Source organism: Perca fluviatilis, chromosome 10 (genome assembly GCF_010015445.1).
Source record: "Perca fluviatilis chromosome 10, GENO_Pfluv_1.0, whole genome shotgun sequence".
NCBI lineage: Eukaryota > Metazoa > Chordata > Actinopteri > Perciformes > Percidae > Perca > Perca fluviatilis.
The window spans coordinates 27,234,007-27,251,156 of NC_053121.1; the positions used below are offsets into that span (position 1 = coordinate 27,234,007).

A 17,150-nucleotide genomic window follows, 5' to 3' on the forward strand; every position below is an offset into this window, starting at 1 on the left:
TTTGACTTGTTGTACTTTATATATATTTGACAGATACTAATACTTATATAGGCCTACTTTTACTTAAGTAAGATTTTTAATGCTGGACATTTACTTGTAACCGAGTAGTTCTACACTGTAGTATTGCTATTTTTACTTAAGAAAATGATGTGGACACAACCTTTCTATTCTTTCATCTTTACCACTAATGTGGTAGAAAAATGTGAAGCTGCTGTTCAACCTTTTTTTCTGAGAGTGCACAGACTGCTCAATCCAAACAGGAAATATATCAACTCTCGTGGGTCTTTAAACAACAACAAAAAAAACCGCCTATGCTGCTATATTTAGCTTTAGAGCTGAAATTAATGTAAATCAGCATTTCACTATCTGGAATCGAAGCGAAGAAAGATAAGTGTGCTAAGGTAGAAAGCAGTGCAAGGGCAACTTGTCAACATTTGTTATAAATGCAGTTTACAACAATAGTATCTCTAGTAGATCAAAATCTCTTGTGAATTTGCACAAGCCGAGGGCAAGGTCCATGCTGAACCAGCAGGTTTCCACGCAAACTGTGCAGTAACTGGAGTGCTCTCTAGTGGAGAGACATAAGCATTGCTGCATGGTATGGTATCATATATATCATACCATGAATTGAGGTCCGATTAGTGACAAACCATCAACAAAAAGAACCTCAGAAACTTTGGCTTATGTGCACTTTATTTTATTAGAGTACAGTACTGTGGTCATGTAAAGCATTGCAAGCAGCTACAGTTGTACTAGAGTGACATTAGAGAACATATTATCATGACAAAAGTATTTTATAGAAATAACTTATAATACTGTTATCTGTTGCATTGATGTTTTGTAAGTTCTACTGTAAAACTTACTATTTCAACAACAACAAAAGTGCAGAATGGACAAACAAACATAAAAATATATTAAAACATTCTTCTACATCAACAAGATATAAGAATTTAATGAACAGTATTTTGAAAAATGAAAAACAAAGAAACAAAATGCAAACAATAAGTCTTCATCTTCTTTAGTCTTTTCAGGCTCCAACATGAACACAGTTTTTTGCTTATCATACAGCAATGTTAATGCAGAAACGTCTCTTTTTATAGTATTCACATTGCAGTGCAGCAAAGTAATGACATGTTACTATTTTTTGTAGCATTTCTTAAATTCTATTTGAAAACATGTAATTATATACCTCAAGTTAACCTTTTGTGCACTTGACAATTCATAAAACAGTTTGAGATGAAAACCTTGTGACAAAATGTCGTTTTTGCACTTCAACAGCTGTATTTTTAAGGTAACTTGAGCTAACATCATATTTTGCCAGAGTACCTACTTCAATTTGTTTTCTCTAGCTTGTATTTTATTTTATGCATGTGTGAAAGCAATGAGTTACAAGAGCTGACTACCTTAAATTATTCTAGAAAGCGCATTTAAAATAATCATTTGGCTTTGATTGAAGCATTTTCTCATAGTAATTTATTTATTGTTTTCTTTTTGTGCCAAATTGGGATAGTAACCAGCATGCATGTTGGGTAATCTGTGTGTCTACATCAACAAGGCAGTATTAGCAGTGAGAAGACCTGGATGATTGTGAGATCAGATTTCATGGAGCATTTGTTTGACTGTAACTGTCTCTAGAACAGTGATTCCCAATTTTTTATAATAACCCTGTGTTTTGCACCCACTCTTAAGGAAACAGCATTCTGGAGGATTGTACGTCATATGCATTACACACACTAGCACTGTCGTCACTTGTGTCTGTTGCGAACTTGAAGCAGCGTGGGTGTCTGCTCCATTATCCGCAGTAAAAGATTATCAATGTAGTCCTCCAGGTCTCGAACCTGTAACTTCACCTTTTTCAGTTCAGCCTCACATTTTTGCAGCTGCGCCGCCTGCCGCTCAGAGGTCACCTCCTGCTTCTGCATGTCCATCTCCTGCTGCAGCAGCAGGGAGATCAGCTCCATGTTGGTCAGGTGCTGGTACTGGGCCGAGTTGTCCACTGTCACCTCCTACAGAGGGAACAGGAGCAGAATAGATGTATGTGTGTGAATCTAGCTGGTAAATGCCACAATTAAAGGAATAATTCCACATTTAGGGAAATGTGTGTGTATTTTAGTTTGTAAATTTTCGTAGTATTTATATATAGTATTATTTCCTTTTATAAAACTCAGTAAAGTGTCTTTGAGTGTTGCAAAAAGCGCTATATAAATAAATGCATTATTATTATTATTATTATTATTATTATATGCATATTCACTGTCTTGCATTGAGTTGAGTTAGATGAGAAGACTGATACCACTCTTATATCTGTCCATTCAATATTAATATGGGGGCTACAGACAGTTAGCTTAGCTTATTTTAGCATAAACATGGAGGCAGGGGGAAACCTGACTCAATCCAATTTTTACAGTTGGAAACAGGCAGGAAAGCTGTTTCCCTCCCATTTCCAGGCTTTATGCTAAGCTAAACTAACTCGCTCTTGGCTGTGGCTTCAAATTGATCAAACAGACATGAGAGTGGTATCAATCCTCTCAAGTAACTCCTGGCAAGAAAGCAAATAAGCATATTTCTCAAAATATCAAACTATTCCTTTAAATGAGAAACTCTGGTTAAAATGACTGGCTTATTATGATATTAAATGGATATTAAATAGCTTACTATGGTGTGTCGTGGGGTGAAAAAATAAAGTAAGTCACAGAGCAGCCATACAATGAAGTCATCTATTCTCCTGCAGTGCATTTATTAACACAGAGTGCACTGCTGGTGTTATTAAATGCTCATGGAAGCATTAAATAGTCTGTGGCTCTAATGGCTTTTTGTAATTCGGTATGACATGTTAATAACTTTATTCTTCTGCTGTTTGCACATGAGACTCACACAGCGTTATGGGTACTAATTTACTGGGATTTTTAAAATCCTGATTGCAGTTGTTGATAGGTGACATAATGAATGGTAAATGCAGTCTGCACACCAGCTCAAACCCCAAAAAAAAACATGTAGAAACACACTTTTGATATCTTAAGAAGTTATAATAATAATAATAATAATAATATATATATATATATATATATATATATATATATATATATATATATATATATATATATAAACTAGAAGGGTACTCAGAGAGTACAGACCTCCACCAAGGCATGTCCTATCTCACAATGCATTGTGAATTTTACCAGCCGGGAACTCTTTTTTTTTTCGATCATCATGACACCACATGAATACAGCACAAATACCCTGTCTCGCAATGTCAACGAAAAAAAATAAATTTGTGTATCTGCCCCGTGATTCGGATCCGCTCAAAAATGTAATGGGTTCCTTCTTGGCCCATGCTACACCCTTCCACCAGGTTTCATTAAAATCTGGCGAGTAGATTTTCTGTAATCCTGCAAACAAACCAACAAACAAACGGACAAACCAAACCAAAAACATAACCTCCTTGGCGGAAGTAAGAACTCTACACTTATGTTCATTGTCCAGTTAGACTGATTGTGGCATGACCTGCTATTATGTAATTTACCCTTAGAAGCATCAGAATCACCTTATTCTTTGACATACTGTTACAGAAACGGTCCAAAGTATTATAGAGGAAGATTAGAAATATAATTTTAGGACCTGAAAACTCTTATCTGGGCCAAAGAATTAATGTGACCAGCATTTCTCTCCCCAGTGTTGAAAGTAACCTCAGCCTAAATGGGAGCTAGTAGGTTGCAGCTGCACACTTTCATGCCTGATTTTTTTATATCCTGAGTCATTTACTTGGCAGTAATAATAAAATATCACAAAAAACCTATTTCTTATATGTATTTTATTTTAGCTGTGTTAGTAAAAGTTAGTTTTTAAGATAAGGAAACCCACAATGTTTCTGTAAAGGGTAAAAGATTGTCCTCTTGTTGAGCTACATATGTAAATATTCTTTGTATACTGTATATGGAAGGTTATAAAGGGATCATTAAGAGTTGTGTTATGTTATGTTATGTTATGTTATGTGCAGTACCGGACTCCTCTCAACCTGGTGGGCAGTGCGTCCAGGGTTGATAGTAGACTTCAGCTTCTCCAGAACCGAACGAGCCTCCTTCTTCTCTGATTGGCTGGAGGTCAGCGGCCTTACTGGGTGAGGTCTGCAAAGTAAAGAGGTCAGCACGAGTATTTCAACACAGTATGTTCACTATAAGTGCTTAGCAGTCACTTCATATAACTAATCTTGTACGGTCAAAAAAAAGCTACAGTAGTTACTGTATTTTAGTTCAGTCAGCAGTTAAAACTGAACATCACACAAACTTCAAAGCAGATCAGAAAATCTGATGGAATCTGGGAAGAAACAGTAAGCAATTTAGATGATAAATGTGTCTACTGGTCTTTGAGCATTAAAAACTGCAGTCAACAAGAAATGTTCTAAAATGCAAGTGCCGTGACTCGCTCGTTACTGGAGGATGAAATCATCTTGGGAGACAGGGTTGACTTATACTGTACTGTACAACAACAAAAAAAACAGCAGCAAGGAAATGTTTAGAAACAGAAATCAGAATACAAGCTAGAATTAAAGCTACTTTGTGACTAGCAGAAAGAAGAGCCGGGTTTCTGAGACAACACTTTCATGTTTTCTCTTGTTGCTTTTATCATTGAATAAAGGGGTATAATTAAATGGCTGAGTAGCTATGACTCTATGGTCCTTTGCCTGTTTGTTTCTAAGCCAACAAACAAGATCAAATCTATTCATTTGATTCTAAATATGATGTTTTCTCTCCTGTCCTATCCGCTGTAAAACATATATAAACAAAAAGATGGTGCACATCTAACAAAGTACATGCATTATTTGTTTTCAGAGACTGAATCCAGGTGTGCCACTAGAAATGTCCCCTGAACATCAGTGACACAACAAATATCCATTATTCCTGGCATGTCCAGTCTAACGCTGTGTCATCTTATGCTTTCACCCTCTTTACCCCCAAGTGGCGCTTCTGACTAAGTCGTCTACTATATACATCATATGTCCAATGTTGTCAATTTCATTGCCTATGAAACTACAGTTATACTGACTTAGCTATAACCTGTCAACAACAAGATGCTCTGAAAAAAACATCCGTACAGCAGAAATGACAGTTGGCTTTCACTTAGTACTTCAAGATATCTGGACATCTGGTGGTCAAAGTAGCAGCAGAAGTAGCTAAATTTAGGCAGACAAAAGCGAAGAAAAACAACAAATGTACAATAGCCAACAAGAAACTGAATAATGGGATGAATAACATAAATGTGAAGCAAAGCCAAGAACAATGCAACAGGTATCATCCAACCACTTTGGATGAAAAAAAGAACTTATGAAGGCATAAATGCATTTAACATCAAACAAGCCAGGCCAATGAGAAAAACAAAGCAACCAGAGCAACCAAATAAAAACCATTTAGTGTTTTGTGGTGTATGTGGAAATCTACAGCTTGTTACTACAGCTTGTAAAAACCTACATATGTCATATCCTAGTGTGAGGATTCTCACCTGCTCTCCTGACGGGGCAGGTTGCTAGCTGGCTGAGTCTCCTCAGGCAAAAGTGAGTGCCGTGCATCGACCAGGGGCTGGTCAGTGGTGGAGGTGGTAGAGTAGGAGGAGGTGTAGGGGGCCACAGCCAGAGTAGTGCTGACTCCAGCACTGGGCCCCATGCTTGAGAGATGTATGGAGGGGCAACAGACAGGGGTAGTGTGGAGCATAGCCTGTGCACCGGCTGACGGGGAGAGTGTACTAGGGATGGGGGGAGAGGAGGGTTCTTGCAAAGATTGCCCAATCTTTGACTTTGAAGGGGATCTTGAGTTTGGTGCTACTTTAGCGTGAAGGTCTTCAAAACTGATATCAGAGGATTTTCCTGTTCCTGTGTTCTCTTGTGAAGATATTTGTGATGTTGTAGTAGACTCGTTGTGATGTGTGGTACTATCTACTAATGGCAGTAAGGAAGAGAGAGCTGATTGAGAGGGCTGATATGACAACGGTCCCTCACGGACTTCTGAAATATTTTGAACGAGGGACAAGAACTGTTCAAAATCTCTGTCTCCACTTTTGCTTTGGTTACTTGGGCTGCCGCTGCTGTTCTGTCGTGACACTCCTTTTGGTCTAAAACGAGCACTTACAACACCAGTAAAGGGCTCCTTCTGGTTAAGTGTGCCTGTTTTAGCTTGTGGGTTTCCGTTATCATCAAAGTCCTTTTTTGTCTTTTTAAAATCCTCCACACTTTTTGATATTACTTCTCTGGATTCAGTTTCAAAATCGGCTGCATTAGACGTTTGATTTTGTGACGACAAAGCAGCGATCTCTTTGCTGTTCATTCTGGAGTTACCATGTGGTGCCACGTTATTTAATTCACATTGACAACCGTGGCAATTGTCTTGGCAAACTGGAGAGATTTTGTACAGTTTGTTAGATGATGCAGTTATTTCAAATGAAGAGTTCATCTCAGGTATGTAGGTGTCCTTTAAAGTAAACATATCCTCAGGTGTGCTCACTGTCTCTAGATGGTAAGCCGCTATCTGTAAAGCTTCTGGCGGTTGTGGAAAAGTCCCACTCTCGATGCCTTTGAGAGCATCAACTACCTCTGACTGAGAAGAGCCATCAGAATCAATGAAACCAAAATCTGAATTATTCACATTCATGTTTAGATCTCCTGAGTTTAGTGAGAAAGACACATTATTGTTGATACATGTGGTTTGAGGTGGAATAGACTCCATCTCCTCTGCTGGAGTGGTTGTGATGTCTAGTAACTTTGCATCTGGCTCTGAGGGAGTAGTAGATGACATGTTCAAAAGAGTTGCAACAGATCTCTCACTGTCAAGAAGTATTTTAGGTCCTGAGTTTACAGATGTTATCTTTTTTCCAGAAGTTTCTTCAGCGCTCAACGATAAACAATTTACTTTGGGTTGTCCGTAGTTTCCTCTGCACACGCGTCCATACAAGTCTTGTTCAAACAACATCCCTCCCCAGCGGTCGGTTTCATCTTCCAAAGGTTCATATTTAAACTTTTTGAGCTTTTCTTCGGACATGAATCCTGACGAAGTCATATTGGTGTATGGCTGAGAGGGAACGCTGAGGGAGTCGGAAGTCTCGCTGCTGGTGTGAGGGTCTGGAGAGATACTGTTTCTTTTGCATTCTCCTTCTCTTCCGCGTTGCAGCGAGGCCACGCCAGTCTGTGAGAGGAGGTAGGCTTCTTTATGGACGGCCAGCTCTTGACCTCTGTGCAACCAGCCGTCAGAGTAAATCTCATTCACTGACGTTCTTAAAGGTCTCCTTGGAGGCAAAGGTGGAGGCTCCTCTTCACATGTTTGCAGCTCTTGTGCATGATTATTGGTGTTGTTATTAACTGGAAGATAACTGTGTCTATGAGATGAGATAGGACTGGTTCTCAGCTGTTTCTGCGGAAGACTCCCTTTAGGTGAGTTGAGCCTGCTGGAGGCAAAGGCATCAAACGAGTCATCCCATTCTCCTGCACTCTCTGACATGCAGCGAGGGGCGGAGGGGTTAACTGTGGCTGCTCTGGGTAGTAATGCAGGGAGAGATGTCTGCCTAGCTACTGACCTGGGGCGCTCCCGCTTTATGTAAGCCATATTTGTAGCTTTAACATCATGAGCAGGGCTGGGTGTGCAGGGCTGGGAGGGCAGAGTAGTGTAATGAAAGGGGGATGAGCCAGATGAGGAGCAAGGCGCAAAAGGAGGGGACCTCTGTGACTCTTCTGCCAAGAGATCCTCAAAAAAGGGATTGCGCTGCATACGTGAGGGGAAAGGGTTGGAGGGGGAAATTGGGGTTGAGGAGGTAGAGGGAGAGGGGGTGAAGGGATTGGTGTGATTGCAGTGATCAGGTGAGACATAACCAGAGGGAGAGGTAGAGGGAGAGGAGCACTCAGGGGGTACAGGGGAGCGAGGAGGGAGGGGAGGGGGTACGTCTGAGCTGCTTTCTACCTTAGGAGAAACTTCCAGCCTGTAGAGGAAAATAGGGCACAATAGTCCTCTTAGTTAATGATGTGCCACGTTACCAAACGGGGAACATCTTTCTTATACAAACAGAAAAGACAACCAAAATACTAACTGACATTTCTGTTAACTAGAAAAGTCCACTAACATCAGTAGATGTCAAACGGGCCAAATGAAAGAATTATGAAAACAGTAACTTAATCCAAAAAAAAAGCAAAGCACATTTGCAAAATGATCAAGCAAAAATAAAAATGCATTGTAGCCATTCAAGACTATCTGGACTGGCAGCTTTTCTGCAGGGTGAGCTCATATCAACATGGAATGATTTTCTTTGCATCCTTCTGCAAGAGCATTTTGTGATGTGGCATCTTTGATAGAGAAACACACGTTGATAAAGATAATGGAAATGCTTGAGTGCTATTTGTGGGAGAAAGAATTTAGTATGATATGATGACACAGCATGGTCGCAAAATGGAGTAAACTATGAACTACATCTATTCCATTTTCAAATGAGCATGGAGCAGAGCAAACACTGAACTCAGGACACCCAGCTGAAACACGCCTCCCATGTGCCTGTTGCTGTTCCTGGATAGAAAGTGGATTCATCAAACACTGTGGAGCCCAGAAAAAAACCTGAAAATGACCCTCACTCACCTTGGCTTGTTCTGGGAATCACTGGAGCCAAACCAGCCTCTGAGCCTCCCCTCAGATGCCAAACCAGCCTGGTTCAGGTCTGACTTAGCTGGCAGAGAGTCACTTCTCCCTCCAGAGAATAACGTCTTTCTCAGCTTCCTCCCTATGTCGGGTGAAAGAGCAGCAGAGGAGGCGACCGGCATCTCTGCCTGTACAGGGCGACCCCCCATCTGAGCTTGCTGGATTGGGGGAGACGATGCCCGAGCTTCCTTTTCTTCCTCCTTCTCGTCTTTCTTCATCCTGTCAAAGGACCAGCGCTGGCCCTCGGCAAAGGAACCTTTGTCCTCACTTCTCTTGGTGAGATTCTGCAGGGAACGAGAGAGCGGGGAGCACCTCTCCAGCAGGTCCAGCTTGGGCTGGTGGGCTCCTGAGGTCTTTGGAGTCGATGGCTCGGAGTCATAGACGTGGCTGCCATTTATACACAGGGAAGACTTGGACTGAGTCATGGTCTGACCCTTCAGAGACTCCACTGCAGGATTTGATCGAGGGAAGGCTGTCGTGATCTTACTGGCTTCATCGCTGAAGGCTCTCTTGTGTGTGAGAACCTTTGTCGTGTGCTGGCTGGTGAGCACTGATGGAGGGAAGGAAGAACTGGGTTATTAAAAGCCTATAGCTTATATTTTTATCTAAACATAAGTAAATCTGAGCTCCATAGAAGTTTAAGGCTACATTTACATTGCTACGTTTTGGTTTAAAATTTAAAATCTTTTGTTACATTTACACCTCGCATTCACACTGCTCTGGCGTTTCAGAGCCGCTAAACCGGAGAAATTTGAAAACACTTCTGACCCCATTTCGATTTGGAATTTCCAGGGGTTGTGTTGCAGTTTAAACGGCCGCAAACGGAGATCTATGGCAAAACCAACACTGACGCCAATGTTATGCCACATTACCATGGTAACTACCATTAACAGGTGCAGTATACATGCTGCCTCCTGTTTACCCTGGATCGCGTATTGCCCAGTATACAGAATGTTGATGAGATATGCGGTTTTGGGCGCGTTAGTTTAAACGGAGATTAGTTCTTCTACTGGAGCTCAAAACACTTGCGTGCATGGAGATTGCTTTTGGCTAAAAACTGTTGCCTAACTGACATATTGTTACGTCCACCATTTTTGTCTGAAGCTAATGTGTTGCTAATACAACATTCTAAGTAGCTTAGTAGACTGTTAAATAAAATATTTTACTCTTTTTTACTTTTACTTGTGTGGACTCTACATCTTAACTACATTAAGTACTGTGTTGTACTTCATATGGAGACTGAGGGCCAAATATACGTACATTTGCGAATGTAGCGTTATCAGCGCCATGGCCAACCCGCAGAAAGCGCACACTGTAATACTTCAGCTTACGTCATATTTACCAAACCTGCAGTTCATCAATCAGCGCCTTTCTCCGCCCACTACACCGTAAATTGCACTGTACCAAAGCGTTAAGTACTTGTGCTATGATACGGCTGAGTGCAAATTGCGATATTCCCACAGCTGATGCTATGACTGTTTGAAATGATCCTGATGCCAAACACCTGCTGGAATGGAATGTGAACGCTGAGTCGGAGATTCTATGTCATCTTTGATTTCTTCCAGTAACTGTAATATTGCATGGCTGCTTAATCTGTAACGCTTAATGATTGTGTGTGTTCACTCAACTGAAAAAGTGTGAGCCTTGTGGCAAAAATCTTTTCAGCTCGTCTCCTTGACCTATGTCTTCGTCTTGCTCGGATTACTGCTGCCATTTCACCAGGAGGCTAATGCGAGGAAACCCACTTCCAGGTTTAGAATTTTCCCCGCAAAATAGAGGCGCGCTTTCACAGCCGTTTTTTATACATCCCGCGGAATACATAATTAGGCGCACTTTACGCTTCCCCTCCCATCTCTTTATGGGAAACTCCCACTTTCCCCTTCACCCTCCCATGAATGCATATGCATGACACAGAAAAGCGGAATTTGCCATTTTCAGTTCCCGCGACAGGCAGTCTGCGCTTTTAACTTTTTACCTTTTTACCGCGGCCTGTTTGTACATACCTCGCCATGCTTTTACGCGCACGTTGCTTAACAAATACGCCTTTAGTGGGCGCAAAAGCGTTAGTACATCTGGCCCTTAATGTTGATCTTTCTCTGGTGATGCTTTATTGGAAGTGTGTTTAGGTTGCTGCTCCTTCTCTATTACGAGGTAATATACTTGTTTGCTGCCGTATGGTTTGGAAAATTTAGAAACAGTGTCGCTATTACATAGTTTGCCCACCAGTTGGCACTTACAAGTTTATAAAGTCCCACACTGTCACAATTCTGCAATATCCAAATTCAAGGGATCCTTATAAAGAATTTTAAGTTATTTGTATGTGTGATTATGTTAAAAAAAAAATTATAAGCCTATATTTGGTTAGAATGCTTTTAAATCTCAAACACTGATATTTGTATCAGCCTCACCATCGAGCATAGGTTGAACTCTTACTTGTGGTAGGTACAGAGGGAGTGATAACTATTTATTGGGCTTTTCCAGGTAGAGGCGGTAAGCCACCCAGATCCTAGTCTATATCCACGACGTTCCACTTCCGGGATTGCTCTCGTTCTGCCGGAAATTCCATTCTTTTCGGATGTCCGTTTTCGGATGTCCGTTACATTCCGCTCCCTTTGTGTTGTAATTTTAAACTCTGGTGGATATATGAGAACTATGGTTAACTGCTTCTCAGATCTCTGCAGGGTAAATCCAGACTGCTAGCTAGACTATCTGTCCAATCTGAGTTTTCTGTTGCACGACTAAAACAACCTTTGAACATACACATGTTCCACCAAAACAAGTTCTTTCCCGAGGCTATTTTGCAGCGGCACCGTGGCTCCGCTCAGCGCTTCGCACCGCCCAAGACGATTGTGATTGGTTTTAAGAAATGCCAATAAACCAGAGCACGTTTTTCTCCCATCCCAGAATGCTGTGTGGACTAGACCACACAGCATGCCAGACCCTCCTCCACAGTGCTGTGGAGGAAGGTCTGGCAATGCGAGACTACCCAGATCCTGACTTGTCCTATTTCCCAGAGAGTTGGCCCGCTTCTGCTTTAAAACACAGTGGGAATGTGATTTATTATCAGGCAATATGAAAACAGTCACCAGCCTTCATGTCATGCACATATGAATTACTTCAAAGCCTACCTTTTTTAGCTAAATCTGTCTCTCCGTAATGGGTGTCCACTCTCACTTTGCTAGTGTAGATGGGAGAGCTGGGAGGGTCTGACATCAGATCCAGGCTGGGGGGAGGGCCGGGGTTATCACTGGCCATGGAAGACACACTACTCTCTGAAGCCAGCGATGAGCATGACCTGGTGTCAGACGACTTGCGCAGCCTCCCTTTAAAAAAATCTTTCATCTTGTTCCTCTTCTCCTCTGCTATCTCCACATCTCCTCGTGACTCTGCCAATCCTCCGTCCCCCTGCTCTCCAAACGGCTGTCCCAGGTTTCCGGACAGGGCGGCAAAGCGGCCTGGCACAATGGCTGAGGAGGACTCCACGTCCCCCCTCTTCCTCCCCGTGACGCGATCCTTGAGCTTGCCAAAAGCAGAGCGAGGTTTGTCCTTTATGGTGAGGTCGAACATGCTGGCTGTCATGTTGTTGCGAGTGAACTGGACTGTTACTTGAAGTTCACCACGTTCCTTTTCCTTTCTACCCGCCTTAGAGTTGAGCTTGAACCATCTGTAGCCACAAAAGAAAAGGAACAGTCAACATCCACACTGTGACAGTCACTCTCATATCACTGCTTTAAATAAATACATTACTTTAGCAGGATATCTGAAGTGTGATGCTATCTGTTTAAAGCTAAAATCAGAGGGCATGTGTAATCGGGCCTTTCCCCTGCAGCAACAAAAACATTGATTTCCTTTTGGCAATGCTTTCCACATATTACATAATCTGGAAATACTGCTCGGGGGACTGTACTCATAATCTTTGACAACAAACAGTTTTTTTAAGCCTCATAGAAGGAAATCACACTTCTAATTCCTCAAGGTCTATCTACCGATGTGTATGTGCAACGTCAGACAAGACTGTATGAAGATTCAACCAATAAAATCTGTATGAAGATTCAACCAATGGAATCCTCCCTCTGCTACTGCCTCCTCAACCCTCTGAGTTGACCAGAGAAAGTGTTGTAGAGCCAAAACTAACAGCAGGAATTCAGTGCGAGTTTCACTGAGCGTAGAGAGGGCGTATAGCCCACAATTAAATCCAGATGCGTTGTATTGCTTTAGTGGAGATGTTTTACATATTACTGGGGAGTCTTGTTGCGTCACCTGTGGCACAACTGAGGTATTCAAGTACTCACAATCAGGCAAACTAAAGAAGATTCAAACCTATTTCAAGATACACTACAAAAGTAAAAAGAACTTACTCTTACAGTATGTAAACTGAATTCACATTCTTACTTTGGGGGAACCTAAACCAAACAGTACAGACAAAGTTACACATTTTCAGTCATGGTTCATTATCACGGACACACCTTGCATGACCAAAAAACTTCCAAAATATTTCCACTTCCCTGCAATTTTCAAAACACAAAGTGATGAACAACCTGTCACTCCTCCTCACATCCTTGTGCTATTTATATCAGTTCCTTGATACCAAGTTCACCAGTCTCACTTTGGCAGGTCTACATTTCCAAAGCCATTGCCAGATAAAGTAACATTGTGGAATACCAATTACTGGTTACTGTATTTAAAGCAAGTACTGAAGAAGGCTTCAGTGCCCTATTAGCCAAAAAATATAACAGATGATTTATTCTCTGTTCTCACAGCCATTTTCTCAAAATGTACTGAACTTCAGTAGCACTTGCATACACCAAATTGTCCAGTTTCATTCCTATCTATCTCCTGAGGGTTTTTACAGAGGGGTACTTTGTTCATATATCATTCATAGCCTGATTTATATAACAGTTTATTCCTAAGAACACTGCAAAAATGTATAATAAGAGATATCCAAAATTCCCTCTGTAACAAGAATTTTGAACCTGGCTTTACACAATGATTTCTGTTCTGGAAATGTAGGCTATGCAAATGAGTGCATATTTAATAAGATATGCATAATTTGCATATTTAAACTTAACATTTCAGAAAACTTGCAATACAAAAACAATTGCCTTAATGTAATTAATCAACTGGGGAAGTTTCATGGTGATATACATATATTAGTTAAACCTTTTTACCTATTCACTTGAATTGATGTAGCCTACATTATTGCATCACTAATTATAATTCAGTGATGTAATATGTATGATTCTGAAATAGGCCATTCTGCATAATGAGTACTTCTGACATATATTTTGATGCTAACACTTGTGTACTTATACTGAAGTAAGATTTTGAATGCAGGATTGTAACTTGTAACAGAGTACTGCTACTTTTGGTAAAACATCTTATTTCATCTTATTATTATAGTGGTGGAGTTCTTATTCCACCACTGTCTGTCTGTCCCAGTCTGACATAAAAACACAACATCACTTCTATCTTCTGTGTGAACAGTCAACTACATCATGTAGTGCATTGTGCATAAAGATGGAGTCCTTCTGGCTACAAACACTATTTGTTCCACAGTGGAAAATGCATCTCTCGTTGATTTGCAGTGCATTGTGGGAACTGCTTCTGGAGTACAGTATAAGCCTAAAGGGCCAGCATTTAATGAGCTTGTATGCATTTAGCGTTCAAGCTAGCAGTTTTCTGTGTCATCCTGCAAAACACTACCACATCAGATTTCATTGTTTAACTGTCGTGCTCTCTCTTATCAGCTGCTGTGTTGTGAGATTTTGGAAGAAGGTGGTTGATCATCACTATGAGAAGATCAGCAAAGCAGGAGAGAGGAGAAAACTACCCCCAATATTGGCTACTAAATGAATTACATCATTTGAATGAAGAACTATATTAAAGCTGCATATCATTCTCCTGTATTGTTTACTAAATAACCTAAGAATATCCTTGGTGATAGAATGTAATGTTATTTATTTAAGTACAGTACTTAAGTACAATTTTGAGGTACTTGTACTTTACTTGAGTATTTCCATTTTATGTTACTTTATACATCTACATTTTGGAAGATAATATTGTACTCTTTTACTCCACTACATTCATATGACAGCTTTAGTTCATTTGCAGGTTTTAGAATATTTATACAAACTCAACTAATAAATTATGATGTATTATTATAGATTAAACTACTCTGCAGTAGGCCTGTATAAAGTACTTGAAATGAACCCCACCTTTACCAGCTGCAACATTAGTGATGCCTACACATTAATGCATCACTAATTACATCCATATTATATAATAGGCTATATATTATTTTGAAAGGTGCCATTCTGCATAATTATAGCCTACTTTGACTTTTGGTAGCCTACTTTAAGTAGGCGACAAGGTAATACCTTCTGTACTTTGACTTATTTGAATGCAGGACTTTTATTACAACAATAACATTATTTACACTGTATTTTTACACTGTGGTATTGCTACTTTTACTTATTGGTAAAAGATATCTGAGTAGCATAGCCTACTTCTTCCCCCACTGTCTTCCCCAGTCTGACATAAACATTACATGACACATTACTTCTATCTTCTGTGTGAACAGTACACTGATAAACTGCATGGTTTTGTCATGCAGGCTTCATTCAAATTCAAAAACAACGTACTCGTCTCGAGGACACATTCCCTCCTGAAATATCCTATCAAGAGGAATGATGGTTTGGCCGAGAAACACGTCAAGTCCGATAAGCACCCGGTGCATGACGGTGAGGACCAGGTCCCCGCTCCCCGGGGGGTAGGCGCTCCGGCCGCCGTCCTCCAGGATCCCGGGCAGCAGCTCGAAGCAGCACTCCTCGCTCCACTCGGGCACCTCCGCCTTCTCCACCAGCCCGGTGGTGTACTTCTCCTTCCCCACCTGCATGATGGTGTAGAGGTAGCGGCTGCCGTGCTTGCCCTTGGTTCGCAGTCCTCTCGCGCGGAGGACGGTGACATTCACATGAGTGGGCACCCATCGTTGATCATCGTCCAGATCTATCAGTGACATCATCTTGCACCGCTACACGAGCTGCCCGTGTGTCCTTTAATTAATCGTAGGTTCACTCAGTCTTTAGCAGTTGCTTTGGAGATCATCCCCTTTGTGTTGCGCAAGAGTCACCGTGCTGCGCAAAAAACACCTCTGCAGAATATCTCCAAAGTCCGCGGAGCCTCTGAGGGTTTACCCGAGGTCAGTCTCCAGACAGCAGACCGCGCCTGTGCTCAACTGGAAACTCCGCGTGCCATTCCCAAATCCAATCAATGCAAACCAAGTTAGGCGAGCTGCGTGCTGAAATCATCCCGTGCTCCGTAGTTACATGTGTCGAATCAGCTAGTTTACTGTTTATTGAAATCTGCTCGCCGTGCCCACGGCCCGCCCTCCTCCAGAACAGCAGGCCCGCTACAGTGAGAGAGATGCCGCAGAATTAAAGAGAAACACCCAACCGATCAGCTTTATCATATCCGCCGACACACACATACACGCTGTATGCTGCTGCTGCTGCTGCTGCTGAGAGAGAAGAGCTCTGCATTCAGCAGTTTGGCTTTGTGTGAAACAGCAGTAAATAAAGTCACTGAAGTTTATGGGCGGAACCCTCAGTTAAAACTTATTTCATTCAAAATGTTTGGATTTCGAGAATTATTCTTTCCAACCAAACCTCTGGGACAGTGTATCTCGCCACGTGCAAGATTGGTGCAAGCAAAAAGAATGGGACAACATTTATGACATGACATGGTGCTCTTTGGATGCTTTTATATAGGCCTTAGTGGATCCCTCATACTGTATCTGAAGTCTCTTTCCCGAAATTCAGCCTTGGTGCAGAATTACAGCCGCTAGAGCCAGTCCCACAATGAGCTTTCCTTAGGATGTGCCATTTCTGTAGCTATTGAGGATTATTATTATGACCTCATAAGGAGCAAGATTCCAGATCGGCCCATCTGAGCTTTCATTTTCTCAAAGGCAGAGCAAGATACCCAGGGCTCGGTTTACACCTATCACCATTTCTAGCCACTGGGGGACCATAGGCAGGCTGGGGGAACTCATATTAATGTTAAAAAACCTCATAAAGTGAAATTGTTATGCCATGGGACCTTTAAATAATAAGCCTTAAAAAGAGAGGTTAATTGAATAATTAAATTGATTGAAAATGAAAAATGCTAACCTTAAGGCTGATCAATCATTTTAATGTTGTTATTTAATGGACACAATTCAGTGTTTCACTTTCGTGGACAGACCTGTGCATTCATTTTAAAACTACAGTAAACTGTAGTCCTTTAAAGCTATTGGCTGGAGAACTTTTGGACTTCATCAGGTTACTGTCATCCTTGCAGCTACAACCCCACCTGGTGGCGATCAGTGACAGTTCAGTGTGAGGGAAATCAGTACAAGAGCAATAAGGTAAGAGAGCTAATACAAATATTGAAGACTCCCAGGTGGAGATGCTATAGTCACATCCTGCTATTTGTTTCTGAACTAATAAA

At 41.3% G+C, this 17,150-nt stretch overlaps 1 protein-coding gene across 4 annotated transcripts; it reads right to left on the bottom strand.

Moving 5' to 3' along the window:
• Positions 1 to 675: 675 nt before the first annotated feature.
• On the bottom strand, positions 676 to 16,171 carry LOC120567138 (rab11 family-interacting protein 5). 4 transcript variants are annotated; one of them, XM_039813973.1, is made up of 6 exons: positions 15,305 to 16,171; positions 11,792 to 12,327; positions 8,604 to 9,213; positions 5,497 to 7,956; positions 4,016 to 4,124; positions 676 to 2,006 (listed from the first exon to the last, which is right to left on the bottom strand). In XM_039813973.1, exons 1-6 carry the CDS (start codon positions 15,682 to 15,684, stop codon positions 1,746 to 1,748), a joined length of 4,356 nt encoding a protein of 1,451 aa, XP_039669907.1. In that variant the 5' UTR covers positions 15,685 to 16,171; the 3' UTR covers positions 676 to 1,745. The 4 variants fall into 4 exon arrangements, with proteins under 4 accessions (XP_039669907.1, XP_039669906.1, XP_039669910.1 ...); XM_039813972.1 differs by having other exon boundaries at positions 4,001 to 4,124; XM_039813976.1 differs by lacking the exon at positions 5,497 to 7,956.
• Between the last annotated feature and the right edge of the window lie 979 nt (positions 16,172 to 17,150).

What these genes read in the sequence shown, in the direction of transcription:
- LOC120567138 (XM_039813972.1), bottom strand. Translation starts at nt 15,684, where the DNA reads ATGATGTCACTGATAGATCTGGACGATGATCAACGATGGGTGCCCACT. An exon ending in GATTCCCAGAACAAGCCAAG is followed by an intron (nt 7,957 to 8,603) that starts GTGAGTGAGGGT and finishes TTTCCTCTACAG; the next exon opens with GCTGGAAGTTTCTCCTAAGG. An exon ending in CTGCCCCGTCAGGAGAGCAG is followed by an intron (nt 4,125 to 5,496) that starts GTGAGAATCCTC and finishes TTTACTTTGCAG; the next exon opens with ACCTCACCCAGTAAGGCCGC.